The 23,419-nt window shown below is 52.9% G+C and overlaps 9 protein-coding genes across 9 annotated transcripts; 5 read left to right on the forward strand and 4 right to left on the reverse strand.

Moving 5' to 3' along the window:
• Nucleotides 1-1,282: 1,282 nt before the first annotated feature.
• On the reverse strand, nt 1,283-1,855 carry UHO2_00659 (uncharacterized protein; the record flags this gene model as incomplete). Its single annotated transcript, XM_041557279.1, has 1 exon — nt 1,283-1,855. The coding sequence occupies one exon, from the start codon at nt 1,853-1,855 to the stop codon at nt 1,283-1,285; it is 573 nt and encodes a 190-aa protein (XP_041413213.1).
• Nucleotides 1,856-3,593: 1,738 nt separating this feature from the next.
• Nucleotides 3,594-7,106, forward strand: UHO2_00660 (uncharacterized protein; the record flags this gene model as incomplete). Its single annotated transcript, XM_041557280.1, has 1 exon — nt 3,594-7,106. One exon carries the CDS (start codon nt 3,594-3,596, stop codon nt 7,104-7,106), a length of 3,513 nt encoding a protein of 1,170 aa, XP_041413214.1.
• A 176-nt stretch (nt 7,107-7,282) lies between these two features.
• Nucleotides 7,283-8,992, reverse strand: UHO2_00661 (uncharacterized protein; the record flags this gene model as incomplete). Its single annotated transcript, XM_041557281.1, has 1 exon — nt 7,283-8,992. The coding sequence occupies one exon, from the start codon at nt 8,990-8,992 to the stop codon at nt 7,283-7,285; it is 1,710 nt and encodes a 569-aa protein (XP_041413215.1).
• Nucleotides 8,993-9,841: 849 nt separating this feature from the next.
• UHO2_00662 (related to TAF1 - TFIID subunit (TBP-associated factor), 145 kD) lies at nt 9,842-13,483 on the forward strand (the record flags this gene model as incomplete). Its single annotated transcript, XM_041557282.1, has 1 exon — nt 9,842-13,483. The coding sequence occupies one exon, from the start codon at nt 9,842-9,844 to the stop codon at nt 13,481-13,483; it is 3,642 nt and encodes a 1,213-aa protein (XP_041413216.1).
• A 395-nt stretch (nt 13,484-13,878) lies between these two features.
• On the forward strand, nt 13,879-16,608 carry UHO2_00663 (uncharacterized protein; the record flags this gene model as incomplete). Its single annotated transcript, XM_041557283.1, has 1 exon — nt 13,879-16,608. One exon carries the CDS (start codon nt 13,879-13,881, stop codon nt 16,606-16,608), a length of 2,730 nt encoding a protein of 909 aa, XP_041413217.1.
• A 107-nt stretch (nt 16,609-16,715) lies between these two features.
• UHO2_00664 (uncharacterized protein) lies at nt 16,716-18,812 on the reverse strand (the record flags this gene model as incomplete). The annotated part of the gene is made up of 1 exon (XM_041557284.1): nt 16,716-18,812. One exon carries the CDS (start codon nt 18,810-18,812, stop codon nt 16,716-16,718), a length of 2,097 nt encoding a protein of 698 aa, XP_041413218.1.
• A 412-nt stretch (nt 18,813-19,224) lies between these two features.
• Nucleotides 19,225-21,369, forward strand: UHO2_00665 (putative LSG1 - Large-Subunit GTPase involved in 60S ribosomal subunit biogenesis; the record flags this gene model as incomplete). Its single annotated transcript, XM_041557285.1, has 1 exon — nt 19,225-21,369. One exon carries the CDS (start codon nt 19,225-19,227, stop codon nt 21,367-21,369), a length of 2,145 nt encoding a protein of 714 aa, XP_041413219.1.
• Nucleotides 21,370-21,592: 223 nt separating this feature from the next.
• Nucleotides 21,593-22,168, reverse strand: UHO2_00666 (uncharacterized protein; the record flags this gene model as incomplete). The annotated part of the gene is made up of 1 exon (XM_041557286.1): nt 21,593-22,168. The coding sequence occupies one exon, from the start codon at nt 22,166-22,168 to the stop codon at nt 21,593-21,595; it is 576 nt and encodes a 191-aa protein (XP_041413220.1).
• A 380-nt stretch (nt 22,169-22,548) lies between these two features.
• On the forward strand, nt 22,549-23,344 carry UHO2_00667 (uncharacterized protein; the record flags this gene model as incomplete). The annotated part of the gene is made up of 5 exons (XM_041557287.1): nt 22,549-22,645; nt 22,753-22,826; nt 23,074-23,097; nt 23,226-23,230; nt 23,332-23,344. The coding sequence occupies 5 exons, from the start codon at nt 22,549-22,551 to the stop codon at nt 23,342-23,344; spliced, it is 213 nt and encodes a 70-aa protein (XP_041413221.1).
• Nucleotides 23,345-23,419: the final 75 nt, after the last annotated feature.

A 23,419-nucleotide genomic window follows, 5' to 3' on the forward strand; every position in this document is an offset into this window, starting at 1 on the left:
GGATCCGAATCTCCACGGCAATTTGATAGTCCCGCTGGCCTCTGTTCCATCAAGATCGAAAATGACTGCTCCTGAGGATAGCCTGATGACTTGCTGCTTGGTTACGGTGAAGATGTGAACATGGAGGCATGATCTTGTTGAAGCTCCACAGTGACGAATCTTGGCGCGAAAAATATTCGGAAGAAGGGGATCCAAGAAATTATGTCACTGTTACGTTGTCAAAACACACATGAAGTTGAAAAAGTGTGCGAGCCATGAGTGTTCGTATGTGAGAGATCTTGGAGAGGTGCACTTTTCAACGTCCGACAGCATGAGACACAATTTGGTTCAGCTACTTACCATCCAAGCTCAACGGCTCCATGACAAAGAGAAAATCAGCAGAAATGGCGTCACAAGGACTGGAAATGCAAGATCAGTCATCGGGCAATGCGGTTGTGCGAAGCGTCAAGAGCTGTAATGGCAGTGACTGGACATGATTGAAACGTCGAAGGCTTTGTGTCGAAGAGACCGACGCAATTTCCTATGCAGGTCCTATGAAGCGGTGGGTGAGTGGGTTTCTGAGCCTATGAGGTAGAAAAGCAGACTATAGGATAGACAAGAAGGTAGGTTGTAGGGGAGGAGTGGTTTCGGAGGGTTGTGGCCAAGTAAGGGAGCTCGCCTGGAAGCGACGACGCATGGCGAGATGAGTTGCAACTATTGTCCCTTCAGCCTCCTCAACTTGCACCTAGAAGCCAGCACCTGCATTGGCGATAGCATCGCTGCATGCATGGGGACGTTTGTTGTTGGCCTTGGTAAAGTTAAGGCGATGGTCTGTGGCCGGAGAAACTGGCATCATCTTGTCAAGGGAGAAGCAGCCGACGAGAGGTGTATGAGAATAGGTGTACATGAAAAGAAGGGTCAGATTGCAGGGGTAACTTATGTACAAAAGGTGAGAGGAAGTGTTGGAATTGTGAGCACGAGGGACTGCAAGCACGCTCGGGGAAACACAGGGCTGGACTGCTAGGTGGCACGGGCATTGGAGGAGGCGACTCTCCTGGGAAGCTCTGCGAAGAAGAGACTGGAGGAGCCTGAATTCGTCGAGCATGTCCGGTTGGAGAGGATGCCATTGCGGGTGTGATGCTGCGCCGAAGAAAGCCGTCAATCAAGTCCGAGAGAATGATGTGTTCAGGGAGATCATTGCTGAGAAAGTCGCCAGGCGGGTCGGGTACTATGAGAGGGCGTGGGATGGATAAGGAGAGCGTGTGAGAGCAGGAACTGCCAGGTAGAGCGGTAGAAAGAGTGACTAGAAGCTGTAGATATTCTGCTCTTTGGTGGCGAGGGCGTAGTAGTGCTCGATTCTCTTCTTGAAGCGCCAACACATAAAGTAGGCGTAGACCTGGAGCGCCAAGTCGATGGCGAGTGAGAAGACAAAGGCGATGTACAAGCTATGAAATCCAGCCGAGCATAGCCCAGAGGGCATGGTATCTGCGCTCGAGCTAGCTTCTCCTGCCGTTCCCCACTGCTGACCTCCGTTGTTGCAGGACCAAATAATTTTGGATTGCTGCCTGTCGAGCTGGAAGATCATGAAGCCGGCACGTACGGCTACAACGATAAGGATGATGGGCCAGACGAAGAAGCAGAGGCGCATGAACATGTACGAGTTGTTAGCCATACCGATGGTTGTGAGGACACAAATGGCCATAACGGCCATACCGATACCACCGTAGATCTGGTATTCGGGGTAGTTGAAGAAGAGGAACTGTCCCTTGTTGAAGAGGAGAATCGAGCCTGCTAGGTTGTAGGCGGCAATGAAGACGTTCCAGACCATGGCGCCTGTGCGCAGGGGAAAGACGAGAAGACAGTTGTCGCACCACATGGTTGCTATCGGTGCGGTACGTTGGCTCTCTGTTCGTGACTATGAGAAGGTGAGGCGAAGCTGCTTGAATCGGGGGATGAGGATTGGAGAAGAGCCTAGAACGATCGGACCTCTGTTAATGAGATAGTGCTGAAGCCGGAAGGTACCGTATTACCACGGATTGGCGGCTTGACGTCGTGAAGGGTCGTTACAAAGAGTCGAAGGTGGTGGTGATCAGAAAGGTTCGTGGAGATGGTGGTGAGGATGACAATAGGCTCGTGGATCGAGTCAATTGCGTCAATGCGTCTCGGAAAAAAAGGAGGGTAGGGGGAAGGAAAAAGGATCAGGGAAGGGCAAGAGACTGAGTTAGAGGAAGCGAAGGAGGGGATCCAGATTAAGCAGCAAAGGAGACAGTGGTGAAGAGCGAAGAGAGGGACAAGAGAAGAGGGAGTAGGACGTCAAATGCAGGGCCGAGACAGACAGGGGCCAAAATGTCGCGGAATGCATGTACAGTTGCTCGAGCCCCATAGCTTGGCTCTAGAAGAGCTGTAGAAGCTCAGCCTTATCCTTCGTCTTGCCTTTGCCTGAGATTGCCACAGCATACTACTGCTGTGGCCGTGGCTCTGACTTCAGCATAGAAGAGCCCGAGTCGGAAGCATAGTCTGCTGTTGGCGGCTAGCTGGGCTGAAGGTTGAAAGCTTTCGACGCAGCCTTCTCATCAACAGACGTTCAACATGGAGTCACGCTGAAGCTTTGACTTTCGCTTCTGTAGTGACGTTGGATCTCATCCATGCTTGCTACTATCAACGCGCGCCATGCTATGTCCTCGTTCTTGGCTGTCATGGCTTCGACAAGGACGCCAGCCAGCTGCACACTCGGGCAAACAGTCAGGGCTGCGATCTTGGCATGAAGGTGTGCATCTTCCCACTTAGCGTGCATTTGGCCCATGATGCAGATGCTACGAGCTTCAGACAAAACAGAGAGGGACAGGATAGGAGGAACTAGGATCAAACTCCGCCCAACTCTATGATTTAGGGGCTCAAACGTCAACAAGTGCAGCTCGCTTAACCTGTCCAAAATAGGCAGGTTTCCATGCCGATTGGAGAGAAGATCTGGTATCCAGATCGGGAAGTATCGGGCTTCTCCACACTTTTTGGCTCGAGTCTGAAAAAGGATGATTTGCGCGACGCGTTCCAGCTGTGGGAAATGGGAATGAATGATTAGGGTTCCGAAGCGTCTTCGAAGCCTCGAAAAGGCAACGCAACGCAACCAAAAGAAACGCGCAGCAAAGCCAAAGCCAGCCAGCCGCACATGAGCGAGCGGCTCTTCCGGATGCTCAACTCAGCCAAGAAGTGTGTCACTTTTTCGCCTGCGAAAGTGTTGGTCTTCGATTGCTTCTCGCGCGTTCTTTCCCCAATCTTACTTCATCTCATTCTTTACATCTTCATCACCTCGCCTCGCCTCACCACCATCCGCCAAGCCGTTGCTGAGCTAGCAAGAGTCGGAGCTCAAGAGGCGGACCGATCGCAGCTACGTTCGCATCCAGCATACGCAAGCTTGCTTCCAAAGCGGCTTGCTTGCATGGCTTGCTAATCCAACCGACGGCGTTCGCCTCCTCTCACTTGCAGAGAAACGTCATTGTATCCTCGACAAAGAACTTGAAGCAGATCGGATCAGCGACAGCCCATCTTGCCCTTACTCTGTACTTCCTACAGGGTAATTGCTCCATTGCCACCTCCAGCGTGGGGCCTGATTCACGATGGCGTTGGGCAAGAGAGCTCTAGATCGCGACGACCCGCTGCAGAATGAAGACGATGACGTCGATGCACTCTCACCCAAACGTATGCGTACCAATGCTCAAGTCCCTTTGACCAATGGAACGCCTCGACAATCACAGACACAGTCGTCCCAACGAGCCGGCAGATCACAAGCGAATGCACCGCCCCAAGTCTCAGATGAGATGGTGACGCCGGACGAAGACGAGGGCAATCACGAGAACGGAGAAGAGGAAGAAGAGAGCGAGAACGATGACGATGACGAAGGAGACGAGGAAGACGAACTTGATTCAGATGATGATCGAGCCGAACAGGAGCCTCGCTTGGCTGATGCGGATCAAAGCACTGCACAGTCCGGCATTGTTGAAAAGATTGAGTTGCGCAACTTCATGTGTCATGCCAACTTCTCCATCGAGTTCGGTCCCACGCTCAACTTTGTCATGGGTCGTAACGGCAGCGGTAAGAGTACCATACTAACAGCTCTCATGATCGCATTGGGTGGCAAGACCAGCTCCACCAACCGTGGTTCCAGCCTCAAGGATCTTGTCAAGAAGGGCGAATCTTCCGCCACCATCACAGTTACCATCCGCAATCAGGGCAGCGACGCCTTCCGGCCTGAAATGTATGGCAATTTGATAGTCATAGAGCGCCGCATCCTCGCTGAAGGTGGTGGTGCCTGGAAGATGAAGGCAGCCAACGGTAAAGTCATTGCCACCACAAAGTCAGAGCTCGAGTCCTTTTGCGACTTTGCCAACATTCAGCCCGACAATCCGATCCACATCCTCACACAGGATACTGCTCGTCAGTTCCTCGGCAGCTCAGACCCTTCAGAGATCTACAAGTTCTTCCTCGAAGGTACCCAACTCAGTCAGCTGGTGCGCGAATACAACCTCATCGAGACACACGTTCGTAGCATGAAGTCCGCCTTGGCACTCAAATCGGGCGCTCTCGAACAGCTAGAAGCCATGGCACAGCAAGCATTACAGCAGTGGCAAAAGGTGCGCGAAACACGAGGCTATCAGGACAAGATTGATGCCTTGAATCGCGAGTTTGTCTGGGTTCAGGTCAACGAGGTCCGCGCCCAACTCGAGACCGCCGTCGAGAAGACCGAGCGCATCCGAGCTAAGCTCGTCGCGTGCAATAAGAGTCTCGATGAAAGTCTCGAAGCGCTTGGACAGTGCGACGAGCGCATCAATCGACTCGAAGGTGAGAGCAACAACTTCGACGATGTTTTCTCGCCGCTTCAGCAGCAGTACGATGAGCTTGCAGTCAAGGAAAAGGACCTGGGCAAGCAGGTCAAAGCCTTCAACTCGCAGGAGCGTGAGCTCAACGAAAGCATCATCGAGCTCAACAAGGGCATCGAGCGCTACGAGGATCAGATCCGTGAGGAGACATCAAAGCTGGCTCGCGAAGGCAAAGCGCATCGACAGCAACTCGAAGAGGAACGTCAAGACGTGCAGAGGCAAAGACAAGAGGTGCAGGACGGTTTACTTGACAAGGAAGAGCAGCAGCGCGAGATTGATAACAAGGCGATAGACATCGGTCAACGAGAGGAGGAGGAAGGACAGACGCTCCGACGCCTTCGAGACGAATATCAGAATAACAGCTCGCGACTAGCGCAGTTGCGCGAGAGCACACGTAATCGACTCACAGCTTTTGGTGGCCCCAAGATCCCAGCTTTACTGCAAGCCATCAACAGCGAGACGCGTTGGAGATCAAAACCTCTCGGACCTCTCGGCACACATCTCAAGCTCAAGGACATGCGCTGGCAAAGAGTGCTGGAGAGTGTCATCGGCAACACTCTCAACGCCTTCTTCGTGTCCAACTTTGGCGATCGGAACCGCTTGAAAGCGATCATGGATCGAGTCGGTGTTCATTCACCGATCATCACGAGTAGCGAAAGGCTCTTCGACTACTCTCAGGGAGAGCCACGCCCAGAAATCACCACCATCCTGCGCGTACTGGACTGCGACAACGAGATCGTCAAGCGTCAGCTCATCATGTCCGTCCATATCGAACGAGCCGCCCTCGTCGAACGACGCGTGGACGGCGATAGGCTCATGCGAACGCAACCATACAATGTCCAGGCATGTTTCTCTGCCGACATGTTCAGCATCAGTGGTGGTCAAGCAGGTTCGTTGTCCGCTGCATTGCAGGATCATCGAGGAGCGCCACGTCTGTCGCAGAATGTTGGGGATGCCATTCGCAACCTCGAAGCCGAACAGCAGCGACTCGATCAGGAGATTGCCGAGTGCAGCCAGCGCTTACGCGATCTCAAGCAGGAGAGAAACCGGCTTGAGCGTAGTAAGGAGACACTCAGACGCGAACTTCAAGGCCTGCGAATGCGCAAAGACGTGCTTCGTCAGGAGCTCACCCGTCTCGACGAGCAGATGCAGGAAGCTGCACCAGGTAACATCTCGGCGCTCGAAGACGCCAAGCGAGAGCTCGAATCACAGAAGGAGGTCATTTTGCAGCAGTTCCAGGATATCCAGACGCAGAAAACAGAAGTGCAAGCCGAAAGAGCACCTTTACGCAGCGAGATCCAGGCACTCGACGAGCGCAAACGCCAGTACGAGGACAAGATGGGCCATCTTCAACAGCGTCTTGTGGAAGCCGTAGCTGAACGTGTCAAGCAGATCAACAACCGTGACCACTGGCAGAAGAAGCGCGAAGGCATTGAAGCTGCCATCAAGGCGAGTGAAGCGGAAGAGACAACCCTGGAAGAGGACCATCGCAAGATGGAAGAGGACGCCAAGCAGTACTGCGACGAAGTTGAGACGACTCGCAGCATGGCTGAGATCGAGGCTGAGAAGGCCCATCTCCAACAACTCAAGAAGAAGGCTGCCTCAGAAGCTGGAGTCACACTCGAACAAGCCGCGGAAGAATTACACAAACGCAAGCAGGCTCTAAACGATGCCAAGGAGGAAGTGGCTAACATGAACGAAGCCGAGCGACGTCTGCATAGCTCTCTGGCCGTTCGTTACGCCAAATGGAACTTCTTCCGTCGATCTATCGCTCTTCGTGCTAAAAGCAACTTTGCTCGAAATCTCGCGACACGAGGCTACGAGGGCACGCTCAAGTTCAACCACAAGGCCGAAAAGCTCTCGCTTGCCGTCGACACCCAGAATCGAGAACAGCGGGGAGCAACAGCCGGCGCCAACGCAGCATCTCAAACGCAACGCGCAGCACAGCAGCAGCATTCGAACAAAGGCATGTCCGGCGGAGAGCGAAGTTTCGCTACCGCCTGTCTGCTGTTGTCGTTGTGGCAGGCGATGAGCTCGCCGATCCGGTGTCTAGATGAGTTCGACATCTTCATGGACCAAGTGAATAGGAGGGTGGCGCTGTCGATGATCATGAACGAGGCAAGGGCGACACCGCATGTTCAGTACATCATGATCACGCCACAGGATATGCCGGATATGAAGGCCGAGATGAAGGATGTGCGGATGCTGGTTGTCAATCCCCCAGAGCGGGGAGGGGGTGCATTGGCTGATTGAGTCGGGCCCAGCTAGAACGGAACAGCGATCAGATGTTGGTTCGTAGAAGCATTAGTAATGGTAGCATTGTATCTCTTTCTTACCAGCGTGATTGAGAGCGATTCATACTGTGCACACGTTGGCGTGAGATATGCACGGAATGCTCATAAGTTGTGTTTGCATTGATAGTGATACACTTATTGTTCCCTTCTAAGCCTCCCAGTGCCAGTCACTCTCGTGGTCTTCAACTTGACCAAATTCGTCAACAAGTCGTTTGCCGTCGTGTCGATGTTGTACCCTCTTCCCAATGCCGAGATGTATCCATTGATATGGTCGATCTCTGTGCTTCTTCTCCTGTTCTTCAAATCGCTATGCATCGAACTCCAATTGGCCGCTGTCATCCTCGCCACCCTCTGCACTTCCTGGAACAATGCTTGCGGTGTCAAACTCGGGTGCAATATTGGTTCGCCCGTTTCGTCTGACCTCAGAATGAGATCTTCTGCGGACAGACTTGCTGAAACTCTCTGTCGTGGAGAAGCAGTGGCACCAGAAGCAAGGTATTCCCGAACTTGAGCTTCCAATACCATTCCAGCTTCGAGACACACTGACCACATCGCGTCCATTGCAACTGGATTACCGAATAAGTCGCCGTTTTTGCAATCTGCAAGAGCTGTGAGAGGGTTGATGCATGCGTTGATGACGAGTTTGCGGAGCGAGCGGAGTTGGAACTCGCGAATAGGCTCCCATTCTACGTTGAGCGGAAGTGAGAGAAGGGCTGCGACTGTGACTCGCAGTGTGCGGAGGCTGGGTTGATCGGGGATGCTTGCGATGGAAAGAAGTTTAGAGGGTGAGCCCGGGTCCGAGATCTCTTCGATTGCGTTGGAATCGGTGTCGGGAGAGAAACGTTCCCAATCACGTGCGGTTTTCTTCTTTGCTGCTTCGCCCCTTGAGGGCAAAACCACGCCTCGTACTCGCGCGATTGTTTGGCCATATGGAACTCTGTTTTTTTCGATGACATCTTGACCTGCCCTGCCGCTGGGTACGATACCGAAATGTAACGTTCCTGTACTTGCGTGCACTACATCCAGCGGTCCTTTCCTCCAGCATCCATGTGTTGTCGAAGCAAGCACGAAGTTTGGCCTCTGATCTGGATCCTTAAAAAATGTATCAAAGAGCGTGTCGAGCACGCCCATACCGTTCTGTAACAGAACAATAGTCGACCAAGGGTGGATGCGATCTCGAATACTTTGGAGCGCGGAGAGTGTAGCATCACACTTGGTGGTGATAATGAGGCTATCGATGGGGCTGGCACGAGGTTGTGAATGGAGGCCTTCGAGAGTAGAGATGAGTGAGATACCGCCATCATGATCAGGTAGTGGCGTTTTGGAACTTGTTTGATCCCGTATCGCCGCTGCTTCTGGCGATGAAGGTGTGGCTGTACGAGATATTAAGAGCCTATCTTCCGATCCCTCTTCCTCTTCTTCCGGTTGATTTGACCGGCTGCGACGCACTATGGATGCAATGACATCAGTGGGGCTGGAGTTGAAGTCGGTCTGAAATCCACCTTCAATATCTCGGACGCCATCTTGCTCGACCACGATCGAATTGACGAATCGTTGCTTTGCTTGTTTACCGAAAGCCTTCCTCCGCAAATGCAGTGTTACTGATGTTCGCTGTGGATCTGGTAGCTCGGTTTGGACATATGGTGGTAGGCTGAGAGAAGAGACGATGGTGCCTTGGGTTTGTGGTGGACGCTTGTTGGAGAGGTTGGAGAGAAGGAGCTCTCGTTTGGATTTGGAAGATGATGGTCTTGGTTGCAGAAGTTGGCGTTGGAGCTTGACTGATCGCTTGAGATGGAAGGCGATGAGAGAGCCTATTGAGCCAACACCGAGGACATGGTACCGCATAGTCGAGTTGGGTAGCCAGAAAGCTCACAGAGCAGCCTTGCGACCACGCTGCGGGTGGGAAGGGAACAGAAGGTGAAGGAGGAAGCAAAGCGTCCGATCTCTAGCTATACTTCATGTGTGTCGTTGTGTAAGGGCTAAAGACTAAAGAACGGTTTCGGAACCCACTAGATTCGTGTGGAGGGCTGATGTTTGTGCAACCTCAAAAAGCTCCCTTCGTCGATGAAGGACTCGAAGCTCGGGTAGGTCTTAGCCGTGATGAGGGACGCACTCTTGTTCCTGATATCTCCAAATGATGGCGGAACCGTTTGGCGCTGTGTTGTTGGTGGTAGCAGCAACAACAGTAGCTATGACGAGGCGCTGAAGGTGTTGGATTGAGGCTGAAGTAAGATCGAGTGGAGCAAAAATTACATTTCTTCTGCGTTCAAGCGTGCTCAGCCGAGCATGACAAATCTAACTTTTTAAGCAGAAATCGGGATCATCGGGTGTCAAATGGCCTCTCGAGAGAAGGCATAAAACGCGTCCAAGCAGCGCTCTCGAAATTGTCGGCTCTCGGAAAAGAATCGCGCCGTAGTCGGTCACAAGGCCTTGTGCTCACTTAAATCCTCAACAACTGAGCATCCTTGTCCCTCATCCTTCATCCTCACCGTTCCATCCGACCGCTGCAGCTGCGGCCACCATCTACTGCAGCCCACATGCTGCCCACCTAGTCGCGATCAGCAGCGCTCATTCACTGGCATAGCCGGTCAGCCGGTCTCTCAGCTCGGCGAACGCCTCACAAGCGCGGGCTGTGTGCCGTCTGAGTCGTAGCATTCAGACAGCCGGTCTGATTGTATCATCACCACAGCCAATATGGAAGACGAACAGAATGCCGCACTTCATTTGGACGGTCTCGCTCTCGGCAACGTCCTTCGTGATCTAGGTATTGATGAACAGCACCAGTCCGACCTCGAACGTCTTGGTATCGCTTCCGCCGGCGGCAGGATCAAACAGGAGGACATCTACAACGACCGCTTTGCAGATGATGGCGACGACCTTGGAGATGCATACCGACAAAACGGCCCCTCATCGAAGGATTGGGAGGCAGAGGTTGACGATGAGATGAGGAGAGAGCTCGCCGATGAGCGTGACTCGCAGGAGAGGCAAGAGCTGGACAGATACTACCGTCAAGGACTGGCGCAGCTCGAACAGCCAAGAGCTCCGCTTCGAGGTGAAGATGACGACTTTGATGATGACGATAGCGACGATGAGGTTCCATTGTCTCAACAGCAGCCCCGCCAGCAACCGGCTTCCCAGCCCAATGGGCATTCGACTCAAGCCAACGGCTTTGCTAAGTTTGGCGAAGGCATGATTAGGGTCAAAGAGGAAAGAGACGATGATAGTGACATGGCTTTCCTGTCTGGGCCCATGTTATCATCTTCGACGGCAGCAGCATCGTCCACAACACCGCTCGTGCTACCGACATCTCACAGCCCAAGGCAGGACTCGCCTCAAACACCGCCATCACACCAACCATACTTACACACAGGGCCACCTGCGCGCCCATATGTTGACACGGAAGAGGTGCGTCAACATTTCCCCGACTTTGAGCCTGGCAAGATCCTCAACTTCACTGAGCTGTTTGCGACACGTCCGCCAAAGAAGCGCAAGCTTGGTCCGGCAGCCGCCAAGTTTCACATCACACCTGAAGATGAGCTGCCCGTACCGAAGTCGACACGCGAGGAGTTGCTCTCATCGTCATTACAACATCCTTACCACGCGAATATCCTTTCAAACCTCACTCGTGATTTGGACGCATCAGTAGCAGATTCTACTCGAGAAGACGAAGCCGACGACCTCGACATAGCTGTCATCACGACGCCGGGTGTCAAGGCGGAAGCACGCAGAGCTACTCTCGCGCCGGTCGAGCTGGATGATTGGGAAGAAAGGATCGTCTGGAACACACTCGGACGTGGTAATTATGACGTGCAGGTCGACAATGACGACAAGACGGACAACTTGGCACAAGAGCATGCAGCTACATTGGCGCCACCCAAGGTAGACCAGCCTTTCAATCACGACCTCTTCCGCGGCGCATGGACTCGCAGCATCATCTGGGACGCAACAACACCCTTTGAGGCTTTCGATAAGCTCGTGCTTGACATGAATGACCCGCAAATGATGCTTGAAGAGGATCTCAGTCCAAAGTCAAAGCAGAACTCACTGCTCCGTTCCGATGCACCCGTCGTCTCGGCAGCTGCCCAACGCGATCTTGCGCGCCGACAGGCCGAGCAAGATCCCTTCAACCTATCCAACGACAAATTCTACGAGCAGACACGTGAGCATCGTCAACGTGTGCGTCAGACTCTCGGCAAGCTCGTTGTTCAGCATGCTTGGCCTGCCATCAAACTGCAGCTTCCATGGTACAAGACCAAGCTCACCAAAAACGAAGCCCGGTCTTGGCATCGTCCCGCCATGCAATTCCCGACCAACATGCCTCTTCACTTCTCCAAGACTATCTCGTCCAAGAAGAAGAAGGAAGGTGCGGGCGCACGAAAGGCCAAGGACCCCAACGAGATGCTCCGCACCACTCGTGACCTCACACTGAAAGACACCGGTCCGTATGTGCTGTACGAATACTCAGAAGAGTACCCACCGCTGCTGTCCAAGATCGGTATGGGCAGCCTGCTCGTCAACTATTACAGGAAGAAGGATGCCAAGGACGAGCATGTACCGAAGATGGACATTGGTGAGTCTTACTTGCTCGACGTCGCGGACGAGTCACCTTTCATGAAGTTTGGTAATATCGAGCGAGGTCAGGTGCAGCCGACACTGTACAACAACATGATCCGCGCACCTCTCTTCCGACACAAGTCTGCGCATACCGACTTCCTACTCATTCGCAGCACGACCAAGAACGAGATCCGCTACTACCTTCGCGAAATTCGAAACTTGTTCGTGGTCGGTCAGACCTATCCTGTTCAGCCAATCCCCGGTCCACATGCACGTCTCATCACCAACAACATCAAGTACCGCCTGCAGATGATCGCATATAAACTCATCCAGAAGAGTCAGCGACAGCGTATCAAGATTCATCGTCTCATGCGCTACTTCCCTGACCAGAATGAGCTGCAGATGCGACAGAGGCTCAAGGAGTTCATGGAGTACAACCGAAAGGCAGGTGATGTCAACCAGGGTTTCTGGAAGCTCAAACCGCACATTGTCGTGCCGGAAGAGGCTGAGCTGCTCAAGATGCTTCCCCCTGAAAACATTTGTCTCGCAGAGAGCATGCAGGTGGGTCAGCGACACTTGCTCGACTGCGGTTACACAAATACTGCTGAGGGTGATGACGACGATGAAAGCAAGATGGATATCGAACAACTGCTTGCACCATGGATCACCAGCAAAAACTTCATCAACGCGACACAGGGCAAGGCCATGCTTAAGCTGCATGGTGACGGTGACCCGACAGGTCGTGGCGAGGCGTTCAGTTTCATTCGTGTCTCAATGAAGGAGATCTTCTTGCGAGCGGGTGAGGATGCAGAGGAGAGGCTTGCTCAAGCAGAGGCTGAGGCCAAAAGCAAGTCTGGCCACAAGTATAGCGTTGCTGAACAGCAGGCTGTCTACCGCTCTGAAATCGACCGTATCTGGAAGGCGCAGTGTCGTTCGCTATCCAATCCTGTACCACCGAAGGTGACTGCCGAAGATGAGCGAAGGGCGCTCCTTGCAGAGAACGGTGGCAAGCCGGAGGCGCGCAATGGCGGCCGAGGCGAATCTGTCCGTCGAGACCGTAGTCCCGGTGCTATGAGCACTGTCAATGGTGACGGTGGCGACAAGTCAACAAAGGTCCTATGTATCCGACGATTTGTCAATGGCAAGTGGCAGCGCGAGATGGTCCGCGATCCCGCCGTCATCAACGCCTACCTCACGCAGCGCAAGAAGATCGAAGACGAAGCCATCGCTACCGAAGATCTCTTGCCGACAGGTGATGCCGCCATCGACATGGCCCGTATGAAGCGACTCCAAGAAGAGCTTGCTCAGCGTAAGAAGAACCAAGAACGTCGTATTCAGCGAAAGAACGCCAAAGCCGCGGCCGAAGGTCTTGCCATTCCAGGTGGATACAAGAGTCTGCTCAACAAGACCGACACCAAGCGAAGGTGTGGTCGTTGCGGAGAGGTTGGTCATATGTCGACCAACACCTCTTGTCCCATGTTCCCAAAGGACGGCGGAAAGAACGGTGCTGGCGGAGCTGCGGGCGGAAGCAATGCACCGGGTACGCCGGCGGGAGGCGCGAGGCCGGGTATGCCACATTTGGCGAGTGGAGGCGGATTCTTTGGTCCGGGCATGGGCATGGGTATCGGTATTGGCAGTGCAGGGCCGATGACACCAATGACTCCTGCGGCACAGACGCCGGGAGATTCGCCAGCTCCATCGCAGAGCCCAGCGCCTGGTACGGGCACGCCAACGCCTGCTGGCGGTGGAGGACTGAAGTTGAAGCTCAAGAAGAAGGTGTGAGACGGGGCTTCGGATTGCCTCGGAAAAACTAAGTATAGCACACAGTGCTAATCCATTATGTATTTGTATCTTGTTCTGCATCGAGCTCAATGAAGCACTTCAAACATCCAAACTCGATCTAGCTTGAATGCGTAATCGTCTGTATGTCTTGAGTGCCCTTCACTACACTATCGAAGGTCGTGTGAGCAACAAACGGCAACGAAGTTAGGGTCTATGAGAATTTCGGATCTCGGTGATTTTCTGAGTGGAGGATGGTGCAGCTATCGAAGCTTTCTTCCTGACCTAACACAATCAGCACACACAACCCTGCGAACCCGGCTTGTCTCAAAGTAGCATTGCGCCGTTCTTGCTAGCATCCTCGGATCTAGTTCCATGCGGTCAGACGTTCAGATAACATGAGCAATGGAGCTAGCTTCGTCAAGAGGAGCAAACCGAGAAGCTCGGCCGCTCGAATCAGCTCCTCCTACAATGACGATGACGGGAAAGCCGGCCCCTCAACTAGCAGCTCGAGGCTGGCTTCAGCTAGCGATGATGTTTCAAGAACATCCGAGCAAACTTCCAGGTCGACGACGCCACGCCGCACCCTATCAACAATTGACATGGAAGAAGACGAAGATGCAGGCCCGTCCAACGTCGTCTTCCGAACACGGGCGAAAGGTGCAAAGGCGACGCCAACATCCGCAACTTCAACAATAGTCAAAGCTCCCTCAAGGGGAGAGTGGCCAATGGCCAGCGCAATGGACGAAGATAAGGATCAAGACGACGCCGATGCATTTGAGATCCGACGGTTCAAACTCAACATCGCAGGGAAGCATGCTCGGAAGGCCGGCACGAGCATTGCTGCTGCCTCGTCAACAACAGAGGGTACTCCGAAGAGGCTTATATCGATCCGGCCGACATCATTACAAGTACGCCCACCACCAGACATCGCAGCAGCAGAAGCAACGCCCAGCAATACTTCCAACCTGTACACATCAAAGTACCTCGACGAGCTCCGGTCATCCACACCCACCACTCGGTCTCGTGCACACAGCCCAACACCAACCACATTCGGACCCGGGACACGCATAGACGACCCCATGGTAGCACAGACATCCTACATCTCCCTCGATGACCCCACAGACGACGACGCCCTTGCACGATCCATGTTCCCATCCGACTTTGCACATGACTCCATCCCGAGCGAAAGCGTTATCCGAGCAGCCAAAGAGAAGCGTGCAAAGCTCCGTGCTGCTGCTCCCGCTGGAAAAGACTTCATCTCCATCGCTCCCAACCCCACCTCCTCCGCATTGAAGAGCTGCAATCGGATGGAGGTGGACGATGGCCCGCATCCACATTCGCGACTGCAGAGGGAAGAAGACGAATTCGGCGATGGCGAGGAAGAGTTTGCTGAATACACGGGCGCCACCGAACGCATTCCTATCGGCGAGAAAGCGGAGAAGGAGTGGAAAGAAAGGCAGAGGAGGGAGATGGAAGCAGCTGTCCGGGGTGACCTTGATCAAGACGCTGATGTGCCGGTAGAAGAGGAGGTGGACGAGGATGAAGTCGAGTGGGAACGGGCACAGCTCAGCCGAACACAACCTTTTGCACATTCGACAAGCTCGTCCAGGGCTCAATCGAGAGAGCCATCTCCGTTCACACCGGCATCCATTCCTGCTGCAACGCCGCTGCCATCTGTTGGCACTTGCTCCACCCGTCTAGCGCTCACTCTACGAGCATTGGAACAAAGCACCTCTGCATCCGAAGCTGTGGTCAAGTCTACAACGAAAGAGCTCGAGACGCTGGACGAGGCTGAGAAGGAGAACAAGCTAGACGTGGTCGCGATGGAGGAGAAAGCGAGCTGGTTTGACGAACTAGATGAGTTTGTGGGCAGTTTGGCACGTTTTATGGAGGAGAAGATGGATGAGGTGGAGGTGTTGGAGACTGAAGCGGTTGAACTCGCTGCACGAAGGACTAGGATGTTGGGTAAGAAAAGGACGCAATGGTTCGAAGACAAGCTGGAGCAGGGCTTGGGACTGAGGCCGAGCTCAAGCGTCGTACCTGATTTCGCGAAAGAGCAAAACGAGGAAGAGGAAGCGATGGACACGACTATCGAGACTGCTCGCAACAAAGAAGTTCACGACGTCTTGCAGCTGGATCAACTCACTCCAGCCGACGAACTCTCATATAGCCTCGCTCGGCAATCAGTCCTCTCCAAGCTCCAGTACATATTCTCCGAAGTTCAAGCACCGGAATACCTCCATCCCGCAGCCACGGCCTCTACCATTTGCTCCAAGCTCCCCTTCCTCTCCTCGTCGCATAGGCTCGAGGAATTTCACCCGAGAAGTGTAGTCTCCCGCTTCCAAGACTGGCGTCGACTCTACCCGGAAGAATACTCACAGGTCTGGGGCGGACTATCGGTAGCCCAAATATGGGAATTTTACGCTCGATGCGAGATGATCCCATGGGACACCCTTCCTTCTTCTCAAGGCGAGAACGAGGCAGGGTGGAAGAGTGGCGCGGAAGCGATAGCCCATTTCAGCTGGTTTAATGGTGCTTCTGACTACACAGACCATGCGGGAGCAGATCCGATAGGAGGGGACGAAGAGGTGCTGTCTTCTCTCCTGAGCAAAGTGTTGGTGGATAAATTGATTCAGTTGGCGAATAAGGGGGTGTACTCGCCTTGGTCGGAAAGACAGACGAGGGAGGCAGTGGAAGCGGTGGACCTTGTGCAAACTGTACTCGGGAACGGGCATGCGAGGTGTGTGGGTTTAATTGAGGCGTATCTTAGGGCCTTTGGGGTTCAGGTGAGGCGTTTGCAGGAGGTACTGAGGCCAGCAGCAGTGCAATATGGTCCAGGGGGAGAAGAGCAGGTAGCCAGAGAAGTTGCACAGGAGTTGGTCAATGCTTTGTTGAAGAACCTAGTTAGGTGGTCTCGTGTCGTCAGTTTCTCTTCGACAGAGTCGGCGGCAGCAACGGTGGCAAAACTTCACCTTCAATTGCTCGAAGATCTGGTGAGCACCATTCTGGAGACTTTTGGCTCACATCCCGCACTTGCAGCAGAGGTCTGTAGCAGCGTAGTGAACGTTGTACCAAGACACGTCGCTGCGAGACTGGAGTCTCTTGCTACTCCGACGCAGACATAGGACAATCGCTCATATCATTCGCACTCAGCAATTGAGTGCGATCAGACAAGTTAAGGAGTCAAGGAATGTGTGACTGATTAAATTGAGTGTGACTGAATGCTATACGATCAGACAAACTTCCAAGTGGCCTTATCCGCAGTCACCATCTGCTTTGCCTGTTCCGTACCGACCACTCTCTCTAACTGAATCAAGTCGTATCTACTGAACACTACATACGCACTGACCTCGTTTGCGTCCAACTCTTCTTCCTCTTCCTCTTCCTTACCCTTCCCGCCGGCCAAATCGCCCTTAGTGATGAACGGGAACTTCAACACCTCACTAAAGAACCTCGCGTTCTGCGGTAGCTGATAAAACACCACTGTCTTTACACCTCTCAACTTGGACCTTCTGTAAAAGTGTGCTCTTTCCGTGAGAAGCAAGAACCTTTTCTTGCCGGAGAAGAACGCTTCACGTGCTCTTCGAATATCCTTGGGAGTGGAGTATTCAGAGATGCTGGTATAGGAAAGGTTTGCTGTTTCGCCCGGTTTCCGCTTCTCATTGTGCGATCGGAGGAAGTCGTCGAGGCGAACAAAGTCGAAGTAGCTCGGGACGAGGATGAGGGTGTGACTGCTTGAAACGGCAGATTTGGATAGCTGAGCGAGTGTCTTTGTTGTGAAGTGCTGGAAACGCAAATCTGGCTCTGCGTGGGGGTTCGCCGCTTCGAATCGAGTGAACACCTGTCTGACTCCACTGGTACCCCTAGCTAGTTCGGCATCTTTCTCCTCGGTATGAGCGACGGTTCGGATCTTACCAGCGACGTTGTTCAGATTGTGGTTGTAGACCGATCGCAGTGCTGGGAAGTCGTGCGCAGAAAGAAGGATAGTCTGACGGAACATCCCCGCCCTGTTGTCCAAATAGAACTGCTTAACCCGGCTAAAATCAGTATCCCTACTCTGTCTCGGAATATGATTCAATCTGGACATGACAAACTCCAAATGCTCCCAATTCTGCATACTAATCACCTCAGTCTGATCCACCACCACCATCTCTATACTACTCAAGAAATCACTATCTCCATGATCCTTTTCAATCCCTAATCTCAATCCCAATGGCGAAGCCACGATCACATCCGAATCATAGAAGCCAGAGAAAAGCTTCAAGCTCTTCCTTGTAACCTTGAGCCCTAACTTGAACGAGTCGTCGATGTTACCGGCAAAGTTGGCGATGTGGTCTTCTGGGTACTTTGCTGCAACGGTAGGATCGGCTAGTTTATCCACGGCGCCCTCGGGAAGGTTGTACTCTTTGTTGAAACGGGATTTGTTATCGATTTGCGAACACAAGCTGAACTTGGTCAGCAGATCGACCCATTCGAGTGCAGAATTGCGGAAGGGAAGAAGAATGAGCACTTTGGGACGGGTGAATCCCTGGTCGCGCAAATCGAGGTCGTCTTGGTCTGCGGAAGAACTGGAGGCTGCGAGTTTGGCCAGCTTTTCGTTGTTCTTGAGGACTCGACGACGAGTCTTAGCGATGTGGGACATGGCGTGCATGGCAGTGACTTCGCGGTACTGTGCTCGGTCGCGGAGGGAGACGTTGACATCGCAGAAGTCGGCGTAGCTGCCGAGGGTGGTGGCTAGTGCTTTATGCAAGGCTGTTGGCTCAGAGTACTTTTTGGAGGTGAAGGCATTGAATGCATCGAGAACCTTCACTTGAGGCTGACCTGAGTACTGCTGTGTGTCAAAGTCTGGCAGACTGGGCTTCGAGATGACAAGGTTGCTGTTGAACGCGGGGACGGTGGAGCGGGAGGTGGACCATGACAAGGTGGTCTGGGACTCAGGCAGCTTCGCGATCGCTTGTGCATGCGGGCCTTCGCTGCCAAAGTGAGCGTCGAATGCGGTGAGCTGCCTGCTGCTTTTCTGGTTCTTGCCCGTGGGCGAGGTGGTGGCAGTGCGGTCGAACACCTCTGTGTTGTCATCATCCGATTCTTCACCAATGAGCTCAGTGCTATTCTGTACTTTGCTTGGCGAGCTGGACGCAGATGCAGCCTTTGTTCGTTTGGAAGGAGAGTAGGCGGCAGCGGCTTTCGAGGTGGAAGCGGTTGCTTGTTGTGCAGCAACAGCTTTGCGGGTGATCTTGGCGTAGTGAGTGAGGTTGGATGAGCGCTGCCGCTTGCCTGGTCGGGCAGCGCTGACGTTGATGAGCGTCAACAATTTGAGTGTCGGATCCATGGCTGAAAGTGAGCCTCAGGCGTATGATGAGGTGGTGATAGAGGTTGAGAAGAGATGAAGGTCCTCGTTGTCAAGCCTTGAAATGTGGTTGCCTTGTGAAGCGCTGAAAAAGGGTCAAGAGTACCACAGGTTTTTGAGCCGCCGTGTGGAGGATAGCCGAAAATTTTCGTGATGTACTTTTTCTTCTTTTTCTTCGGCTCTGCTTCCAAATAAATACAAGGCAGCAGGTCAGTCAATCTGAGCGTGGCTCAGTCGAGCGACCTTGGCAGTTGTTCTTCTTGGACGCTAAGCCACAGTGCGAGCCAATACATTCACTGACAAAAAATAGCTCGAACTTGCCACTCTCATCACCACCACCGAACAAGACCACACCTATTCGACTCAGCTGCTGCGGCTTGCATCCTCTGCAAAAATGCCGCTCGCTCAGTCCAAGAACACAGTCGGTCTCGGAAGAGCCATTCTCAACCGCAAAGCAAAGGAAGCAAAGCAGCGTAACCAGACCGAATTCCACACCACCGACATTAACAACTACGGTTCCGTCTCCAACCTACGATCAGTCACACACGAGGGAGATCTGGAAGAGTTCCTAAACACTGCCTCGCTAGCCGACGCTGATTTCACCGCCGAACGACGAAGCGGTATTACTGTCATTACGGCTCCCAACCGAGAACGAACCCGTCACAACCCATACTTGCTTACAGGACAGGAGGAGCAGGAGGTGCTCAAAAAGCATGTTCAGAACAAGGAACGTTTGCGTGTGCCTCGTCGACCGGAGTGGGACAGCACTACCACACGCGCGCAGCTCGAGAGGGCCGAAAAGGATGGTTTCTTAGAGTGGAGGAGAGGCCTTGCAGAGCTTCAGGAGGGTGTCGGTCTCGTTTTGACACCGTTCGAGAGGAACTTGGAGGTTTGGCGTCAGCTTTGGCGTGTTATCGAGCGCAGCCATCTCGTTGTACAAATCGTCGATGCGAGGAATCCGCTTCGTTTCCGATGTGAGGATCTCGAAAAGTACGTTGCCAGTCTTGGCATTGGCTCGACAAACGGCATGGAGTACCTTGGTGAGGAATCAGAACAAAAGGGACCCAGGAGAAACTTGCTACTTATCAACAAGGCTGATCTGCTAGATGACCAGCAGAGAAGGTACTGGGCTGACTACTTTGATGCTCAGGGCATTCAGTACGCTTTCTTCAGTGCTGCTAACGCTGCTGCTATTCAGCTTGCCCGAGCGGAGGAGGAGGAGCGACTGCGTCTTGAACAACTCAAACTCTCCGAGTCCCGCAACGAAGATGACGAGGAGGAAGATGACGAAAACGAGGAGCACGCTCGTGCTGCTGCCTCTGCTGCTGTCAGCGAAGGTGCAAAGGACGCAAAGCCACTTGTCGGTCAAGAAGCCACTGATCGTGTGAACGACCACTCTCATGCCACCGTCCGCGACAATCTCGTTGCAGAAAAGAAGTATGGTCAAGATGACGCTGTCAATGCTGCCACCGCTACTGCCGCTACCACTCTCTCTGCCACTCGCGACCCAACACGCGTGCTCAACGTTCTCGAACTCGAAGAGCTTTTCATGGCCTGTGCTCCTCCTCTAGACGACTTTGCCATCGATGGTCAGCCTGCTCCCTCCAAACTCGTCGTTGGTCTTGTCGGCTACCCTAACGTCGGTAAATCGTCCACCATCAACGCTCTGCTCGGTGAAAAGAAGGTCTCGGTTTCCTCCACTCCTGGTAAGACCAAGCATTTCCAAACCATCCATCTCTCGCCCACCACCGTCCTGTGCGATTGTCCAGGTCTCGTCTTCCCGCAATTCGCTACGACGTCAGCCGAATTGGTCTGCGACGGTGTGCTGCCCATCGATCAGATGCGCGAGTACACCGCTCCTGCCGAGTTGGTTGCCAAGCGCATTCCCAAAGACATTGTCGAGGGAACATATGGTATTCGTATCGAGACACTGACAGAGGAAGAGGGAGGAAATGGTATCCCCACAGGTCTGGAGATGCTCACAGCCTACGCCGTAGCACGAGGATTCACCCGTCAAGGTCAAGGTAACCCAGACGAGTCCCGTGCCGTTCGATATGTTCTCAAAGACTACGTTAACGCCAAGCTCCTCTACGGTCACCCGCCACCGGGAATCGATCCGGACCTCTACAACTCTGCTCAACGAGAACGAGCACGTGCAGCTCTTGCCGGACGCAAATATGACCCCTCTACAGCTCATCACCTCGCAGAACACGATGCGGACGATCTCGACGATCTTGATACAGACATTCAAGCCGAACTTGCAGAGCAAACAAGACGCAAAGCTTCGGGTGTGCCGCGTCAGTCAGCGAAATCGAAAGCGATCGATTCGGCTTTCTTTGATACTATGGCTTCGTCCAAGCCGACCATTGTGGGTAGGACGGGTCTGCCCCAGGCTGCTATTCAGGGTAGGGTTGCAAACGATGGGACTGTGATCAAGAATTCTGCGGCGAGTGCGACGGGCGAGGGGAAGGCAGGGAGCAAGAAACACAATAAGGCGAATAAGAGGAAGAAGCAGAGATCTGGTGCTGGGTTTGATTGAACTGCAGCACTCATGTTGCATCTAGTGTGCATCTTAATGCATGTCTTTACCTTGTGACTTCATTCGCGATGATTGCTTGAGAGCTTGTGTGTGGTCTGTGATGTTACTTCTGTAAGGTTGTTAAATGGTCGTGAATGTGATATGAGTACATAAATCATCCGGACGTGGTTCTTACAGCACAGTGTCTGAAGCAGCCAATTGGTGCGATTGTGGAAGCCTCTGCCTAGAACCCTCTAGACTTCAAAAAAGCCTTCACTTCCTCAACCCTGTTCCCTCGGATCTTCAACTTTCCGCTCTCCTGCACTTTTCCTGTTTGAACGGGATCCATATAAGTAGGGTTTCCAGTCTTCTCCACCAATTTCCTCCCTGCTCTAGGTCTCAAAGGCTTCTTGTTCACCTTCAACGGCGATTCAACATTGTTGAGTTCTGGATCTGCAGTGGCGTATGTTTCAGCGAGAAAAACGGAGAGGTCTGTTTTGAGGTCTTCGATTGAACCTTGGATTTTGCGCAACTCGGTGATTGTGCGAGTGCCGCCATTGCGAATGTCGGTGTAGACGGGGAAGGAGTCGAGGGTTTTTCCGACACGAGGGACGAAGTAGCTATATTTGACTGAAGTTGGGCCATTTGACGAGGGTTCTTCAGAAGGTGTGGGTTCCGATGAGGAAGGAGTTGAAGATGTGGAGTTGTATCGAGCGAGAGTTGGGGTCAGTTGAACTTTGCTGCTGGAAGCAACGGGCGCGGAGGATGAAGAGGCGTAGCGAAGCGCTGAGCGCAGGTTTTTGCGGACAAGAGAAGCCATCTTTGACAATGCCGTGAGTGTATGATGATGGAAGGAGACGATTGGTGGTGTTGAGAAGAAAGTATGATGGTGTAAGAGTTGTGCTGTTCAACTTTTCTTCTCAAAAATTGCCTACAGAGCAACTCAAATCGGAACCGCCAATTTCCCTGCTCATGTTACATCTGTGCAAGTCAACAGGCTTGGTTGTGGAAAAGAAGATGAATGCGGAGAATCCTATCCTTTATTGGCCGACAACGGGGACGACGTGGCGCCAAAAGCCCAAAGCATACGCCCTCTCATTCTATGCCGCCGTTGAGAAGATCTCAAATCAAACGCTCCACGTTCTATCAACCTCTGTCTTCACACCACCATCTATACCCTCTTCTCTCCCGCTTGCAACAATGTCGGACACAATCAAAGAGATCGTCGATATCCCACAAAACTTCTTCCGTGAAGGAACTCACTTTGTGAACCGCTGCACAAAGCCTAACCGCAAAGGTATCCACCCTTGTCCTTCCGAGATGGTATTATAGAAGTATTCAAGTACTGACAATAAGTGTATCCTTAATTTGATGCGATGGTTGCGCTCGCTTGGTATTGATCAGAGTATATTCAGATCTGCAGAGCGGTCGGCCTTGGGTTTGTGGTGATGGGCTTCATTGGGTACTTTGTCAAGCTTGTAGGTATCAACCGCCCTTTCGACAAAAGCCCTCTCTTGAAGAGCATCGAAGGTCATACCGAACGCCAACGGAGAAGTATCGACCACGTGCAGTAGTTCCAGCACGACAAGGAGCGAAGACTGCGTTTTCATAGAAAGAAAGACACTGCGACGGGCGGACTATGTTGTGCAAACGATGGACCAGTCACTGACGACCTTGCTTTCCACTCTGTCACTGCGACAACTACGACGACTCCGGCGATATCAGATCCACATCCCAATTCACTCGATCGTAAGTCTCACAATTACACCCACTCATCGCCAGCTCTCTAGATGATAGATTGCTGACAGACCCCTACTCCTGCTTCCCATCCTGGCCCCCTCTTCTGCCATCAAAACCTGCGGTTGATCATATCATAGCTTGTGTAAGTATCCTCACATCTACGCCAACCGTCTACCGGCTCGGAAGGAAAGGAGACACATGCTTACATACCCATCTCCCACTTCACATCTTCTATTCTTCCAGCGGCGGTGCTTAAAGCTCTCTCACCTATCAAACAAACACACTCATTGGCTCTCAGGTTCGCAATTGACATTCATACGGCATCAATACT

Source organism: Ustilago hordei (assembly GCF_900519145.1).
Source record: "Ustilago hordei strain Uho2 genome assembly, contig: UHO2_contig_01, whole genome shotgun sequence".
NCBI classification, from domain to species: Eukaryota; Fungi; Basidiomycota; class Ustilaginomycetes; order Ustilaginales; family Ustilaginaceae; genus Ustilago; species Ustilago hordei.